General features: G+C 43.7%; 1 protein-coding gene across 2 annotated transcripts in view; it reads right to left on the bottom strand.

Moving 5' to 3' along the window:
• The window catches only part of LOC117246796 (corticotropin-releasing factor receptor 1-like), a 99,827-nt gene that overhangs the window by 12,260 nt on the left and 69,735 nt on the right, over positions 1-17,832 (bottom strand). For both annotated transcript variants that reach the window (XM_033610770.2, XM_033610771.2), the window contains exons 9-11: positions 13,179-13,239; positions 7,651-7,723; positions 727-812 (exon numbers count right to left, since the gene is read on the bottom strand). In XM_033610770.2, coding sequence (XP_033466661.1) covers positions 727-812; positions 7,651-7,723; positions 13,179-13,239 — 220 coding nt within the window. The remainder of the gene's footprint in view (positions 1-726; positions 813-7,650; positions 7,724-13,178; positions 13,240-17,832) is intronic.

The raw sequence follows: 17,832 nt of genomic DNA, 5'->3' as shown, positions 1-17,832 counted from the left end.
CTTTGCACTTGAAGGTTGCCCGTTCACTTACGTTTTAACAGGTCTGACGCTACTATGCGCCCCAGCTGTATCTAGGCTAACGGCTAACATGCTAACTATTATTTTTATGTCACTAGTCACTTGAAACAAATTTAGGACGATAGGAGACAGGTTGAAATAAACCGAAATTTCCCTTTAATGTAAAGTGTTTTTTTCACAAACTTGACACATTAACGAGTCATTTGCGGCCCAATCAGAACGGACCAGCAACCTCCTTTCAGACTGCGACCCACCAGTTCAGAACCAGTGTTTTAAAAGACAGACTGCGGGATGTTTAAAATCAGTCTGAGGGCCACAACTGGCCCCCGAGGTGGACTTTGGACATGTCTGGGATGAGTGAATCAATACGCTGTGTGCAACTCTATGATCAAATCAGAGTTTACCCATTTTAAATCGTGAAAAAAAATTGGGACATCAAAGTTTGGCAGGTCAGTGTTGATACTGTGGTGCAAATAAATTAATTTTTGGAAACACAAAGCCTTTACGTCTGTACTGAGGGATGCACTTACTGCAATTACATGTCTATAACACGTTGACATGTCTGATTTGACAGATTATGTCAAAGCATTTAAGTGCTTTGACATAAGTGGTGTATCCCTGGTATGACCTTCCCCACACTCCACAGATCAAATACAAATGCATGAATAGTTTCAGGTGTGTACAGACAGAAGTTTAGACTCAATGTACCTGTACTGGATCGTCTCTGACGTGGTGGAGGCTCGCAGTTTGGTCATCAGGATCCTCACGATGTTGAAGAGGAAGATGAAATTGATCTGTTGGGAGAATCAGACACAGAGATAAATGTGTGACTCTCTGCAGTGTGAGGCGTTTAAGTGTCTATTAGTGTCAAAGAGAAGCTGCTCTGCGCTCAGAGGTCACAGTGCTTGACAGGTTTAAAGCAGCAGGGGTCACCTCACTGTTCCCAGGGGGCTGATCTCGCCTGGTGTCGGGTTCTAACCGAGTGTCTCCGGATATATCAAAGACTGATGAGGGCTGTCTCTGCACTTCAAACAGCAAAAGAACAAAATGGATCTGAACGTTTCAAATGCAGTTTGAATGGTACAAATCTGTTGAGCCTCTGTGGAGACACCATGACTGAAATGTCCTGTAAACGTGAGGCCGTCGGTTTCATGGAGTGAAACATCAGTAGGTTACAAGCTGCATGTTTTTAATATGCTGATCCTGGAAACATGTACTGAACATTTGACCAGCGGCAGAAACATTGCTGGGAACATGAAACCCTTTGAAAGGTCTCGTTAATGAGTCACATTAAGAGGATATTAAGCCCGGGAACATAGAATTGCTCCTCGCCAGCGGGGGAGGAGGAAACTCATTGTCATGATAGTTAATACATGGACATGTTGAGGGATTAGAAACAAGGCAACCTGCTGGAAACCAGTTAAATTATCGTAAGACTTGTACGTGACACTCACATTTCCAAAACCTATTTTTAAATGAGCGCACACAGGGGCTAAATCTCTGTGCAGGATTGTGGGTATTGTGTCGTAGATTCCCTCAAAGGAGCATTTAAAATGTTTGAAACACTTCACACACATTTCTTGTCACGTTTGCACCAGTGCAGCTCACTCGGGGGGGGAACGTTGCATCAGATAGAGCTAGAGCAACTTCCACCCTGGTCGACACACTGGCGCTCTCGAGCCGCTTCTGCTGTTGCAGACGTTCTTCATTTATTGTTCAACACACCACCACATGACAGCTGCTGCTCAACAAAATGTAATATGGTCTATGAACAAAGCAGCTGTAGATCTGATGTTCAGATGCGCCATCATCTGAAATCACGGTCGAGGCCTTCGTTCCAGTGATGGAGGCTCCACTTCAGCCACATGTGTCAGTCATCTGGAGGCTCAGACAGGATCACACCTGGCGGGGACGAGGACTTACTTTGACCTCTGCCTCATCTTTCTCCTTTTACACATACGCTTCTTCCTCCTCTTGGCTCTCACCGTGTGGAGAAGTTTCTCAGAGCGAGGAGAGTTACGGAGAGAGAGCGCTTTTATTTCTTAAAAGTGACGCGCAACAGATTTTGTGACTTTGTTCACACCATTGGGAAAAAAGAAATATATTCTATAGTCATATTCTATTCATTCACACACATGCTGCTTGGAGTAATCGCAGTCCACGGCTCCTCGAGTCCCTCCCCTCCTCTTCTGCACAGCAGCACTGCACAGGAAGTTAGGGGCAGGCAGGAGTAGAGGAGACGCTGCTCACCGCACTGTGAGAGTTCAGCTGCAGTGAGCTCCGATGGTTACATCGAAGCGTGAGTACACTCTCATTGCATTCAAATGTTTTGTAGGAGATTCTTTAAAGAGGCAACAGACAGCATCTTTTCCTAAATATATCATGATGAAAATAATGTGAGTTGCACAGGGTAGTGTCCACAGTAAAATCAGACCATCAGCGTTTACATAGGTTACTTTTAGTGGCTGTGCAATAAGCTTCTGCCACTGGTGCCAAAATTTCGCGGAAAAAATCTTCTTTACAGCAGGAAACATGTCATGTATTGCGAAATTGGTCGGTCAGCCAATCCGGGACTGGAGCTGGTCCTTATGAGGAGTTGGGCATGAGATAGTTGAGTCACAAGCACAATGGCAGACGGACAAAGTTTGGAGACAAGTGAAAAACGGCCTAGCAAAAGAAAAGGAGCTCCTCTGTGTGAGGAGGCAAAGAAGAGCAAAAAGGAGAGTGATAAAAGAAGAGGAAAAACAAGAGTAAACCTCAGTCAGGCGTTCAAGAGATGGAGGGAGCTCCTTGACCAAAGAGGCTTCAAAACCCATGTCCAGCTAGCTTTCTTTCTAATGGATCAGTAAGTAACACGGCTAAATGTTAGCTAGACCAGAGAGGACTGTACTGTACTGGCTGCTAGTTCATTCCTAGCTGGCCAGCATCGCAAATCGCCGCAACCAGGGAGCGGGTAGCGAGTGTTGGTCGGCTGACGTCCTGGTTGCCATTCTACGGCAGCCCCCAGACAGTGATACCCCCCTCCCTCCCTTCTGTTCTCTTCTCATGGAGGCAGCTATCCACGGACATCGCCCAGCTAAGTTACGCCCAGCTAAGTGAACACTGGACTTTGTTTCCCATTCAATTTGAGCTCCAACCGGCCGCATGGTTTCCACACGGTAGCATTTATTCTAGAATGGGGACTGTTTACATGTGCATATTGGTATAATTCCACTGTGTCTACTGTTGTTTGTACTGATACTGTACATATTGGTATCATTTACTGTGAGTTGTTTGTACTGGTACTGTGCATTCTGCTATTATTATTTGCATTACTATTTGTTTTTTCTTCAGATAAATCTGATAATTGTTTCTCGGTCTCTTTACTCATTTATTTAGTAGAGTGTCCACACACCTTCTCATTCTACATATACATACAATATACATACAACTTTTGAAGTCAGTGTTAGCCCCTTACATTAGACAAGGGTTGGCAACACTGCTTGGTAGCATATACAAACAGGTTTCAGGGCACACAAACATGATGGACCGCTGGTGAAATCTGAAAGGACGAGCAGGCTGAGGAGCTCAGGATATATCCATGTGTTGAACTTAACACGGTGAAATGAGCTGCCCAACTGATGTTGCCAAACATCAACTTGAAGTTGCCACTCAGACGGTGTTTCTCACACAGCAGGGGAAGGAAAAGAACAGAGCAAGGATTGTTGATTGTTAATACAAAAGACGCCCCAGAGGGCACTTTATCATGTTTTATCTAGCGTAGGGGCCCAAAGAGGCACTGCTGCTGTGTGTTTCTCAAACATGGGGAGCTGAGTCCACCAGTGCTTACAAGTCAAAGATTTAATTATGTCTTCAGCCACTGTTTGTGGCAGCAGGACAGAAAATGTGGGTTTGACTGAAAGTGTGAGTGGAACATTTCAGCCACTGGTAAAGGTCCTGTGTGAACGACTTAGGGGGACGTACCAGCAACTGGACTTTAATGTGTGGAGTGTGTTTTCTTAAGTGTATAATTCACCTGAAAATAAGAATCGTTGCATTTTCCTTCACCTTGGAATGAGCTGTTTATACAGTATCTACACAGGAAGCTTGTTGACAGTAAGAAACTCTAAAGTAACACCAGCTTTAGTGATACAACTGCTCTTGGTTATCTGAAGTGGTCCTTGAGATATTTTTTCCCATTCAGTGTGATGAATGACAAAATCAGCAGCTCATGCGGTACAGTAGGTGTGAATGATGTAACGTAGGAGCAAAAATAGCTGCAGGAATACTTTCCAGGGCCAGCTGACCTGACCTTGGCCTCAACAGATGCATGGCGATCTTTCAAGAACCATCCATTCCACCGCCCCTCGCTGACCCCCTGCATTACAGCTTATGTTAACATTTTTAATAACATCCTGTATTTATCCCTCATCACAGTGCATCATATTATTGCTGACATTAAAAGCCAGGGACGGTAAAAGGCATGTAGAGTTCACAGCCACAGCAGCCGGACAGGAGATACCACAAATATTCTGGTGACCTGACGATGATCCTGCAGGATCAAGCGCTCGGCACAGAGATAAAAGCCGAAGAGAAGCTGCCATTGTAAGCAAAAGATTTTCAGAGAAAGTAGTAGCGGAGATATTGAAGGAGGCAGACGTGTGCTTCAGGGGAGAGTCAGGCGGGACAGGCTGAAACATAAAGTGGAGAGCTCTCTTTTCAACTGCACAGAGAGAAGATAAGAGAACAGGCCGTTTCTGAAGAGGACGGGAAGGTCATTCCACCACTGGAGTCCCAGCAGGGAGACACGAGTCCAAACTGACGGTCAGATCACCACAGTGGGGGAGACAGTGATCAGAGAGCGAGGACAGTGGAGGAAGAATAAAAGAAGCAATACCACAGTGCTGCATTCAAAGTACAACTACAGACGTGTTTGCATCAAGGTGCTCAATGTAAAAGTGAATGGCTCATTTCAGAATGACATTATACTGTTTATTGAGTATATTAGTATCATGTGTGTTCGTACTTCCTCCTGCACATAAACTCACCTGTTGTATCAAACCCAAACGTATTTATAGCACCGTGTGTGTTACTGCTCCTGAGTGGAACATAATGACGCCATGTCCCAACAGCAAACAAGCGTCTGAGCTTTCTGTCCACACTGAATCCATTACATACGCACTACTCCAGCTGTTTGCTGGAGATCAGACTGGAGACGTATACGCACTTAAAAGATGGGTGAACAGCCAGTTTACTGTCTGCCTACATTTCTAATGTTCTTTCTAATCAGACAACACACATTTCATATTGTGATATTTAATGGGAGTAACATACAATATGGCCAACAGCTCCGTGGTGCTCTGCTTTCATCCAGCTGACACCTCACTGAGGTTGAAGGTATTGTGAACATAATTCCTCATATTAACTTCATCAATCCGCCGCTCCTTGTTCATTGTGACGCTTTCAAAGCCAGCGACAGTTATAAAGAGAAACAGGCTGTTTGTCAGGAGTTGAGCTCAAAATGGAGGTCATTTAGGACACCTCTTATGTCGGCTTCAGTTCAGTTTTCTTGCCATTATTAATTATTAATACAGTGATGTTTAAGCATTACTTTAATGCTGCAGCTGATTATTTGATTTTATCCTGCTCTGCTGCTCAGGGACTCTGCACATGCCACATTTTTTTCGTCCTCAAATTCACTGTTTTCAATGTATTCACATGGCAGGCGCGCTCAAACACCAGAGCGATGATGTCTCGTCGCGCACACTTTCCTGAGTGCCTATTTTTTAGGGTGCGACAGCTGCGCCCTGAGATTGAAGCCCCTTTTACACTGCCAGATTTTCAGTGAATGTTGGGCCGTTTTGCCGGCAAGCTGAGAGCGTTTAGACACACAGAGCCGGATTGGCGAGTTGATCCAAGGTGCCCAATTTTCCTCCTCGTAGGGTAGACATATTGGTGGAACCCTTTAGGTTTAAACAGACCGAGGCGGCCTTCTGCAACAGGAGGAGCTGTTGATGACGCCGCACGTGCGAGCCACTGGTGGTGGATAAACAGGAAACAGCTGATAGCAGGAATTAGCGAGCAGCTAGTAGCAAGAGGGAAACACAAACCTGACAGACACTGTAAAGATGAGCAACTGGGGAGACAAGGAATTGCGCGCCCTCCTTGTCCTCGCAAACGAAGAGGCCATTAACCGTCAGATGACGGGGACGGTGAAGAACGGGCCGACTTACGAGAGAATCGCCGAAGGACTGACCAGCCGCGGCTTCCCTCCCACGTCACTGTTTACGTCACACGCTGAGCTACACGTTTTGTTACTTGCTCACGCCCCCCATTGCCCCGAAAAAGGCACATTCTGTATAAACAAAAGTAGGTAGGCGGCATTTTGCTGCACTCCCCGATTTTGTTTTTATACTGCCAATGCTGAAAAAACACTGATTGGGCTTTCCTGCAAATTTGCACAACTCCTGTTTAAAAAGGGCTACAGAGAGTTCAACACAGCCGACAGATATCCGTCCCTTCTTGTGTAAATATCGGTCTGCGATAAATACGGGGAAGTTAATCATTTTAGTGCAGGGCTGCTTGAGCTTTACGTCTGTCTCAGGGACAACACACATTTACAAAACAACGCCTGGAAGAAGATCAGCTCTGCACCCAGGTTTTTGTTGCTTAACAACCTCACACACAAATTGCCTCCGTGCCCTTGAAAGTTGGAGCAGAGTAGGCATAAGAGCAGCACCCAGTGTCCAACCTTGTGTTTTCCAGGTGGTTAACTTAAAGATGTGGCATAACCTAACCTATACTAACACATAACCATTTATTTGTTAACTATATTTTAAACTGATCATCTGAATCTACAGTGTGACTGAAGCTTTGAAATAAATGCAGTGCAGTAAAATGAATATTGTGGGGTGGAGGTACACGCACCTCACAATTGCATTTAGGTACAGAGCTGGAGTAAATGTCCTTTCCACCAGTAGAATACTAAGAAGAGTATTTTGAAGCGCAGCCAGGAGGGAGTTACTGTAGCCCAGACGAAGGATGACTAAATCTTGTTCATGGAGCCGAGCTGAGTCCCCAGACAATCCACAAAATCTGCAGAATCATTCAACACGAGCCCTGCTGGAGGGCTGAGTGTCTGGCTTCTCATGGACTGTTAGCAGAGTGAAGAAGAGTCACAATAACAGAACTGTGCTCTGAAGGATGAAGCAGAGGTGCTGCAGGTGGCTCAGTTATATTGCCTCAGCAGTATTTTAAAGTTCATCTGCAGACGAGAGTGACAGCACACAGGTTCAGAACAGTGAGCACCTGATGAAATAATGAAAGCCTGAAAACGTCCCCTGAGGGCGAGGACAGAACAGACAGATAATTCCTAATAAGTTCAAACAAGACTGGACTTGGAGTGACTTGGATTTGATTCTTGTTTTCCAGAAGGAGTCCCACATTTCTTACAGCGTGCCGAGCTGCAGAGATTTAAACGTTACGCTCGGTGTGTAAATTGTCAGAACTTCACATTTATCACTGCGAACATGAAGAATGTGTTGCGGTTTCCAACATTTCACGCCTGTCAGGTATTTAAAAGACATTATGAAGACTAATTGCATCAGTGGGTGTTGTAAAATGCTGCAGGACAAAAAGAAAAAAGACTCTTACCACTAAGACAAGAATCATGGGACCTTGGTAGATATAGTCTGTGTAGACGCCGGCTCGCTTCCCAAACCAGCACCTGAAACCAAAACAGGAGTCATGTTTACTTCTATCAGGCCGATGGATTCATTCTGTCACTCAATGGTTTATATAAAGAAAAAAAACCCCTCCAATTTCAGTAATTTGTGCTCAGGAGCTTCAACATGTGTTTACCAGCCTGTAATTTACCCAAAATATTAATTATAGAACGTTCAGGAAAGTTTTGGCAACAGGAGAGAAATTCTTTTAAATTCAAACTTCAGCTGAGAGACCACACTGTGGAAACATGTCATATTCATGATCAGGTTGTTTCCATTTGAAGTGACTTTAAACCTTATTGTCTTTAAACAATGAAGAGATGAGCCAGTATAAAAAGAGACTTGAGACTCAAGTAATGTCTCAATCTTGAAACAATAAAAGTCAGGCACTGAAAAGCAAGAAAAAAGAAAATATATTTTACCTAATACTTGTTGAAATATGAATTTGAATCATCAGCTTAAATATCTCACTGCCCTGTTGATTTATTCACTCGAAAGTCAATCAGAGGATGGTGTTCTGATTTTTCTTAAGCCCAGTTCAGACCAAAGAGACCAGGTCGTAGGTGGTAATCATAAGTGCTATATCGTAGACAACTGGACTTGCTTGAGTTTCTAGAGGCGTCTTCAGTTCAGAAGTGAAGACGCCTCTTGGAAGACACACAAAACTTCTTCAAGAAACTCAGGTCCAGTTGCTTACTGTACGTCACAGCACTTACAAACAACTGAATCAATGTGGGTGCGGTCTGCTTCCAAGTGGACTCTGATGCAGTTTGTTTCTGATGTGAAAGCAAACAAACCAACCACAGGATTTTTTGACAGCAGACATGATTTTAGCATCATCTCAAACCTAAACTAATAAATCCATCTGCTGACAGTGAAATCTGCTCCAGAGGGTTCAAGAGGGAACAACCAGTGTATGTAAAACAGTTGGTAACCGTGGTAACACATAAGCCTGAGTATTTTCTCTGATTAAAAAGCTGTTAAATCTGCTGTGCTTGTATCCGACTCTGTGTACATTGTTAGTTCATTAAGCTCATTAAAGCCTGTGTGACAGCGATCCCACGGTAATGAGCCGTGCATCATTACTGTCTCTGCCTGTTGCTCATTATTCATCACATGCAATCGATCTGCAGCCTAAAAATGCTAATAATGCTAATTATCAGTTATTTCTTCTTGAGTGCTTTGTGACACCAAATCAGAAATATCAAACTTATGTCACTGAGATTTAAGTTCCCCACTTTGGTCCTGATGATGCAGGTAATAATCGCCAAAACTGTCCAATCACCACGTTACCTGATCCGCCACGTTCACACCGTCTGTGGAAGCGCCCTAATATGTCATTTGATACACACATATGATATTGTCTTGCAGCCGCCTGGTTGTTCACATCATCTAATCACACATTGAGCTCTGTCTGTGTGTGTGTGTGTGTGTGTGTGTGTGTGTGTGTGTGTGTGTCTGTGTCTGTGTCTGTGTGTCTGCGTCCTCTTGTCTTTGTCACTCTATTTAGACACAACTGACAAATAAGTGGAAACATCTGATGCATATTCTATCATGCACAGTACAGGCCAAAAGTTTGGACACACCTTCTCATTCAATGCGTTTTCTTTATTTTCATGACTATTTACATTGTAGATTCTCACTGAAGGCATCAAAACTATGAATGAACACATGTGGAGTTATGTACTTAACAAAAAAAGGTGAAATAACTGAAAACATGTTTTATATTCTAGTTTCTTCAAAATAGCCACCCTTTGCTCTGATTACTGCTTTGCACACTCTTGGCATTCTCTCCATGAGCTTCAAGAGGTAGTCACCTGAAATGGTTTTCCAACAGTCTTGAAGGAGTTCCCAGAGGTGTTTAGCACTTGTTGGCCCCTTTGCCTTCACTCTGCGGTCCAGCTCACCCCAAACCATCTGGATTGGGTTCAGGTCCGGTGACTGTGGAGGCCAGGTCATCTGCCGCAGCACTCCATCACTCTCCTTCTTGGTCAAATAGCCCTTACACAGCCTGGAGGTGTGTTTGGGGTCATTGTCCTGTTGAAAAATAAATGATCGTCCAACTAAACGCAAACCGGATGGGATGGCATGTCGCTGCAGGATGCTGTGGTAGCCATGCTGGTTCAGTGTGCCTTCAATTTTGAATAAATCCCCAACAGTGTCACCAGCAAAACACCCCCACACCATCACACCTCCTCCTCCATGCTTCACAGTGGGAACCAGGCATGTGGAATCCATCCGTTCACCTTTTCTGCGTCTCACAAAGACACGGCGCTTGGAACCAAAGATCTCAAATTTGGACTCATCAGACCAAAGCACAGATTTCCACTGGTCTAATGTCCATTCCTTGTGTTTCTTGGCCCAAACAAATCTCTTCTGCTTGTTGCCTCTCCTTAGCAGTGGTTTCCTAGCAGCTATTTGACCATGAAGGCCTGATTGGCGCAGTCTCCTCTTAACAGTTGTTCTAGAGATGGGTCTGCTGCTAGAACTCTGTGTGGCATTCATCTGGTCTCTGATCTGAGCTGCTGTTAACTTGCCATTTCTGAGGCTGGTGACTCGGATGAACTTATCCTCAGAAGCAGAGGTGACTCTTGGTCTTCCTTTCCTGGGTCGATCCTCATGTGTGCCAATTTCGTTGTAGCGCTTGATGGTTTTTGCGACTCCACTTGGGGACACATTTAAAGTTTTTGCAATTTTCCGGACTGACTGACCTTCATTTCTTAAAGTAATGATGGCCACTGGTTTTTCTTTACTTAGCTGATTGGTTCTTGCCATAATATGAATTTTAACAGTTGTCCAATAGGGCTGTCGGCTGTGTATTAACCTGACTTCTGCACAACACAACTGATGGTCCCAACCCCATTGATAAAGCAAGAAATTCCACTAATTAACCCTGATAAGGCACACCTGTGAAGTGGAAACCATTTCAGGTGACTACCTCTTGAAGCTCATGGAGAGAATGCCAAGAGTGTGCAAAGCAGTAATCAGAGCAAAGGGTGGCTATTTTGAAGAAACTAGAATATAAAACATGTTTTCAGTTATTTCACCTTTTTTTGTTAAGTACATAACTCCACATGTGTTCATTCATAGTTTTGATGCCTTCAGTGAGAATCTACAATGTAAATAGTCATGAAAATAAAGAAAACGCATTGAATGAGAAGGTGTGTCCAAACTTTTGGCCTGTACTGTATAATAATCAGATTATTTGTATAATATATAATATAACCTTTATGCCGTTTGTAATAAGAAAACTTCATCAATTATAAGTTCTGAAAGTGTATCAACATCTTTGTTGTAACGACATTTCTAAAAGCTGACAGATTAAAATGGAGGAGCTTTAATGAATTGTTTGTGTTGGCCTTGGTACGTACGTACGTGCCCGTGCTCGTGTAGATCGATGAGCTGATGGAATAGATGTAAACATGAACTGGCGTCGGAGTTTGTGTTGTATTGTGTATGTATTGTTGTATTGTGTGTGTGACATGGATGTTTTGTATTGTCACATGGAAACTGAGTAGACCCCCGGAAGAATAGCTGCTGCTCTGCATAAGCGAAATGGGACCTTAATAAACAAACAAACAAATAGATTATCACTGTGTTTTTTTGCCAGATTTGCTCGTGGCTCGTGGAAAATATGGACCAGATGCTGACACTATCACTGCAGATCGTGAGGCGCCTGCAGAGCTCTGGGCCGTGTCACATCCTGTGTGAACAGCTCAACTGAGTAACATGGGCGCCAAAAGCTTCACAAAAACACGGGCATGTGTTTCATGGTGCTTTCACTTGCAGTGAACTCGGGATAAGTCTGTATATAACTTTATGTTTAGTCCTCTTCGTCCAGTTGTAAAAAGTCACTGTGAACAGAGACTGAAGCAGAACTAAACCAACAATGTAGAATTCTGCGTTCACACTGAAAGCTTCAGTGCTCAGACCAGATTGTTTTTTGTTTGGCTGTTCACATCATTTTTTAGATGTGTCCAGTATCAGATTCCAGTGTGAACTGGTCTTAAACTCACGTGCATGTTCAGAAGAATTATAACAAAGATGTCACATGCAGCACGCTGTCGAGTTTACAGTTTCATTCATAGTTTCATGTGTAGTGGAAGCCAGCATTGTAAGCTGATAATAACAAGGATGAAGACGAGGATGAGGAGAAAGAGAGCCAAATTTGTAATTATGGCTTTTTGTGGCTGCTACTTTTATGCACAGTTGTGTGTGGTAGTTGAGTCACAGCCAGGAGCTGTGGGATCGTGACGTGAATCACTTCACTGAAACGGGTTTCAAACAACATTTCAGGACGTCACGGAGCTACTTGTAACTGCATCTGTCAGCGCCTCTTCACAAAAGTCTCGCGTTAAGACGCTCATTAAGACAAACCATCTGTGAGTGATGTCACAGTTGCATGAGTTCCAATAGGACTGTTCAGACTGAGGTCACACTGCAAAAAATCAGACCATGTCAGATCTAGGAACACATTTGAAAGTGGCTCGAATCAGGATAGAAAAGATTTCATGTGTTCTGTGCTGTTCACGCTGTTGTGAAAAACCTGACAATCATACATGAGCAAAAAAATCAGTTTTTGGCCACTTTAGCCTGCAGTCTGAACACAGCCTGTGACACAGAGGACCAAGATACATCACGCTGTGATACGCGCACAATACTAGTTAGCAGAAACATTGATCTCATCATTTATTGATCTCTCTTACAATAAGGTCACACGTGAGTCATGAAACGTTAAGAAGACATCTACATGTGTCCGAGCCGGACATCGGTAAAAATCTAATCACCTCAGCCACTAGTGTTTAAATCATAAGGGTTTATTTATTCATTTTAATGATGTTTTAATGATAAATGATATAAACATGCTTTGGTTTGTCTGAGAAACGTCTCAAACGTTCATCCCTCAGTCAGTCTGGAGTCAGAAACACAACAGCAGGCAACGTACACGTCCATACGATGACTTTACATATTTGGGTGATGAATATGTGGCTGCAAGTACGTAGATGCCAGTCAGAATATGGTCTGATAACAATTCCCCACCTCAGCTAGATTATAGACCTGACGTGAGATTTGTTTCATAAATGATAACTATTGCATTTTATCTTCTTTGTGTGGGACTTGTTGACAATAAGATAAATATATAACTGTGCTGCTCCTTTCATAATGCTCTGAAGGCTTTAATTAGATGTTTTCAGTGCATTGATAAAATGCTGGCTCCATTTCCACCTGTCTAAAAGGTACAAGAAAAGACCACTCTATATCAATCACGCACTAAGCACTCCGTGGCCACAGGGGTAATGTGTAATTAAGATTATTATACAATGCAAATGTGATTACAGCAGGTTATTAATAGACATTCATCTCCTTAATGCAATACAGTTTGACTTTGCCCATGTCCTTTGGTTAGCGGGCTCAGTTTCTGTGAATATCTCAGACGAGTCACAACAAAGGGCTTACTTCTCATTGTCGTAGTACAGCTTCCCGATCGCCCATGCCACAATGATAGGGAACGGTATACCTGTGAGGGGAAAAAGGAAAATGACTTCTTTCATCTTTCACTGCTACTCAGATCATAAAATATCACCCGGAGGGATTTCACGCTGCAATATGAAATCCTTGTCTTTTTTTCTTTCACCAGTGCCTGCCAAGCTCTGTCACATCCTATTGTTGCTTATGTGCTGTGATCCACAGATGCAAGCCAAGACGTGTCACCATCTGAGCGTTTCTTTGTGAATGAGTGAAAAGCTGGACTCTGCTTGATGATAATGCAGAGTGATCGTCTGATTTACTGACTTACAGTGAGTATAATAGAGCAGACGAGCAGCCATTACTTGACCATGAAGACCTTGCCAGCCGCCACATCACACATGTAGCCTCAGACTCACGTCTCTGGAAACGTTCCACTTGATTAGAAACATGCTGTCATCAGTGTTAATGTTAAAGCTAAAAGGAAAGTCTTCCTCACAGGCCCCAGATTATGTGAGAAGTCTCGTTTGTCTTGTTTGTATCTGTTGTCCGTCCCCCTCTGCTTTAATAATTCCTCTGCTCTTGAAGCCTGAGTGAAAGCGAAGTGAAGCAAATAAAATTTGATCTTATTTATGTTTTCACGCCAGTCCTGAAATGTGCTGCCATCTCCCCCTTCACACGGAGGCTTCACGCGGCCCCGGGGGAAAATGTAATCCAGATGGCACAATACACCTAATCTCAGCTGCACATAGTTGAGTTTGACAGTGTGAAACTGGGTGTTAGTGAACTCCACACCAATACGTTTCCCAGCTGTCACACCAAATCCTGGTATCTCCATCATGTCGACTGCTCCCATTGTTTGGTGAGTTTGTGTCTGACCTTCGGTTTGTTCTACTGAAGTAAAATGGACCCAAACTAACTGCAGTGAACCCGACAGTTAGACACTTTGAGACTGTTGCTGCTGAGAGTTTAATAAGAAAACTGATACTGTTCTCAGAGTGTTAACGATATTCTCATCAAGTCAGTTACTTTAGTTAGTTTGCATCAGACCTTTATTTCATTCTGTTGAGAAATGATCTGCAGTAACAGATTCGGCAGGCGACGGGACAAGATTTCGGTATCCAAAGTGTTTTGGTTTCAGTTAGTTGACCAGCAACATTTGATTGGCAGATAAACAGACTGTGTGGAGAGGTGGAACACGCTGGCTTAACTAAAGTCTCAGAACCCATTGGCTATTGTCCGACGGCGAGTTAGCTTTATATTTGCTTTTTTAAAACTGGTCTGCATTCATATGCAAATGTCTTCTTAAAGAGATTAGCTGAAATGACCGGCAGACAGAAGAGTTTGGATATCTGTTGGCTACACCCTGGCCCCCAGGAACTCCGCTCAGCCTTACTTACAGTTTTTCCCAGCAGCCACTTGCGGTGTTGAAGAAAAAAAAAAACATCCCAAAGATCATTTCCCCACAGACCACTGTTATAAAACAGACACGTCAGTAAAGCTGTTGACAGGACACTTTAAACTGCAAACAAAGTCAATTGTGACTCCTACTGTTTGGAATTTTTGATCCATGGAGGTTTAATATTTATAAAATGTTCCTCGAGCCGAGGACTGCGATTTAAAAATCTGTGATATCATAAAAATCTATAGTCTATGAGCAGGGGGAACTTGTGGGCGGAGCCAGCAGAGAAACACTACGGCATATAGAGACAGAGCGCAACGCATCATAATCTGAAAGCCACGCCCCCAAAGGGGAAAGAGGCCCGCTTTCCCCTCGCACTTTGCCCCAGCCTGTTGAGTCCAAATGCCGAAAAGTTGCTGTGTGGTGGGCTGCACGGCCAATAAAAACCCAGAGCTTAGCTTTTATCAGCTGCCGCACAGAAAAACGGAACCTTATAGAAGACTAAAGTGGATACAGGCAATAAAACGTGAGGCTTCAACAGGGAAGAAACTGTGGGATCCTGACACTCGGTATGTCTATGTGTGCAGCTAACACTTTGTCAAACCCTCCAAATGTATTTGTTAGAGTAACAGTTAACTGTATTTATGTACAGTACAGGCCAAAAGTTTGGACACACCTTCTCATTCAATGCGTTTTCTTTATTTTCATGACTATTTACATTGTAGATTCTCACTGAAGGCATCAAAACTATGAATGAACACATGTGGAGTTATGTACTTAACAAAAAAAGGTGAAATAACTGAAAACATGTTTTATATTCTAGTTTCTTCAAAATAGCCACCCTTTGCTCTGATTACTGCTTTGCACACTCTTGGCATTCTCTCCATGAGCTTCAAGAGGTAGTCACCTGAAATGGTTTTCCAACAGTCTTGAAGGAGTTCCCAGAGGTGTTTAGCACTTGTTGGCCCCTTTGCCTTCACTCTGCGGTCCAGCTCACCCCAAACCATCTGGATTGGGTTCAGGTCCGGTGACTGTGGAGGCCAGGTCATCTGCCGCAGCACTCCATCACTCTCCTTCTTGGTCAAATAGCCCTTACACAGCCTGGAGGTGTGTTTGGGGTCATTGTCCTGTTGAAAAATAAATGATCGTCCAACTAAACGCAAACCGGATGGGATGGCATGTCGCTGCAGGATGCTGTGGTAGCCATGCTGGTTCAGTGTGCCTTCAATTTTGAATAAATCCCCAACAGTGTCACCAGCAAAACACCCCCACACCATCACACCTCCTCCTCCATGCTTCACAGTGGGAACCAGGCATGTGGAATCCATCCGTTCACCTTTTCTGCGTCTCACAAAGACACGGCGGTTGGAACCAAAGATCTCAAATTTGGACTCATCAGACCAAAGCACAGATTTCCACTGGTCTAATGTCCATTCCTCGTGTTTCTTGGCCCAAACAAATCTCTTCTGCTTGTTGCCTCTCCTTAGCAGTGGTTTCCTAGCAGCTATTTGACCATGAAGGCCTGATTGGCGCAGTCTCCTCTTAACAGTTGTTCTAGAGATGGGTCTGCTGCTAGAACTCTGTGTGGCATTCATCTGGTCTCTGATCTGAGCTGCTGTTAACTTGCCATTTCTGAGGCTGGTGACTCGGATGAACTTATCCTCAGAAGCAGAGGTGACTCTTGGTCTTCCTTTCCTGGGTCGGTCCTCATGTGTGCCAGTTTCGTTGTAGCGCTTGATGGTTTTTGCGACTCCACTTGGGGACACATTTAAAGTTTTTGCAATTTTCCGGACTGACTGACCTTCATTTCTTAAAGTAATGATGGCCACTCGTTTTTCTTTAGTTAGCTGATTGGTTCTTGCCATAATATGAATTTTAACAGTTGTCCAATAGGGCTGTCGGCTGTGTATTAACCTGACTTCTGCACAACACAACTGATGGTCCCAACCCCATTGATAAAGCAAGAAATTCCACTAATTAACCCTGATAAGGCACACCTGTGAAGTGGAAACCATTTCAGGTGACTACCTCTTGAAGCTCATGGAGAGAATGCCAAGAGTGTGCAAAGCAGTAATCAGAGCAAAGGGTGGCTATTTTGAAGAAACTAGAATATAAAACATGTTTTCAGTTATTTCAGCTTTTTTTGTTAAGTACATAACTCCACATGTGTTCATTCATAGTTTTGATGCCTTCAGTGAGAATCTACAATGTAAATAGTCATGAAAATAAAGAAAACGCATTGAATGAGAAGGTGTGTCCAAACTTTTGGCCTGTACTGTATGTTAAGCTAAAGCATTGACAGTATGAATGCAACTTCTGTTATAATTGAGCCCAGCGCTCCACGATTCAAGCAGTCCATTCCAGCGGTCCGCTCTAGCACTTGTATCAATCTACCAGCAACAATGTGTGCTGATAGCAGGAGCAGGCTGACGGCTGCTGAGCGTATCCAAATGCTCATCTTCTTAAAGAAGAATCTCCACATCATGTTTTTTCCAAGACGAGCAAGGTAAGGAGAAGGGACACTGAGGTAGACCAGCAATATTAAAGGGAAATTTCGGTTTATTTCAACCTGTCTCCTATCGTCCTAAATTTGTTTCAAGTGACTAGTGACATAAAAATAATAGTTAGCATGTTAGCCGTTAGCCTAGATACAGCCGGGGCGCATAGTAGCATCAGACCTATTAAAACGTAAGTGAACGGGCAACCTTCAAGTGCAAAGTTAGTCCACATATAGAAAACGACATGTAAACGTGTTGTCTTACCTTACCGGTGTGCTGCCATGTTTGTTTACCATCTAGCTCTGCTTTCCAAAGTGCAGCCGAAATATCGCGAGAACAAGCAGCGATCTCATAGCGTGCCTGAACAAGCAGCAACAGCTGGAAGGATACACTGACGAAGAGCTTCGTGAAATTGAAGAACGGAGGAGGAGAGAGAGAGAGGCGCAACAGGTAGAGGACGAGAGAGGAGGAATGGCTGCTGCAAGGCTGCATAGCTCTGGAGATTGGTGGTGTACCTGTGAATGCTGTGCCCCAGTGCCCACAGAAGAGGAATGCCTCTGTTGCAAGGAATGGGACCAGTTGCAGCCTTATTTTCAAGGTCTGGATGTGACCGAGGACGAGACACCTCCACCTGGAGTAGTATCCAGCTGGGCTTTATCTAGAGCTCGCCAGATATATTTCGGCCGCGCTTTGGAAAGCAGAGCTAAATGGTAAACAAACATGGCAGCACACCGGTAAGGTAAGA

The sequence above is a fragment of the Epinephelus lanceolatus genome, chromosome 21 (assembly GCF_041903045.1).
Source record: "Epinephelus lanceolatus isolate andai-2023 chromosome 21, ASM4190304v1, whole genome shotgun sequence".
Classification (NCBI taxonomy): Eukaryota; Metazoa; Chordata; class Actinopteri; order Perciformes; family Serranidae; genus Epinephelus; species Epinephelus lanceolatus.
The sequence above is the reverse complement of the archived record's forward strand: the minus strand, read 5'-3'. Positions and strand labels throughout refer to the sequence as shown.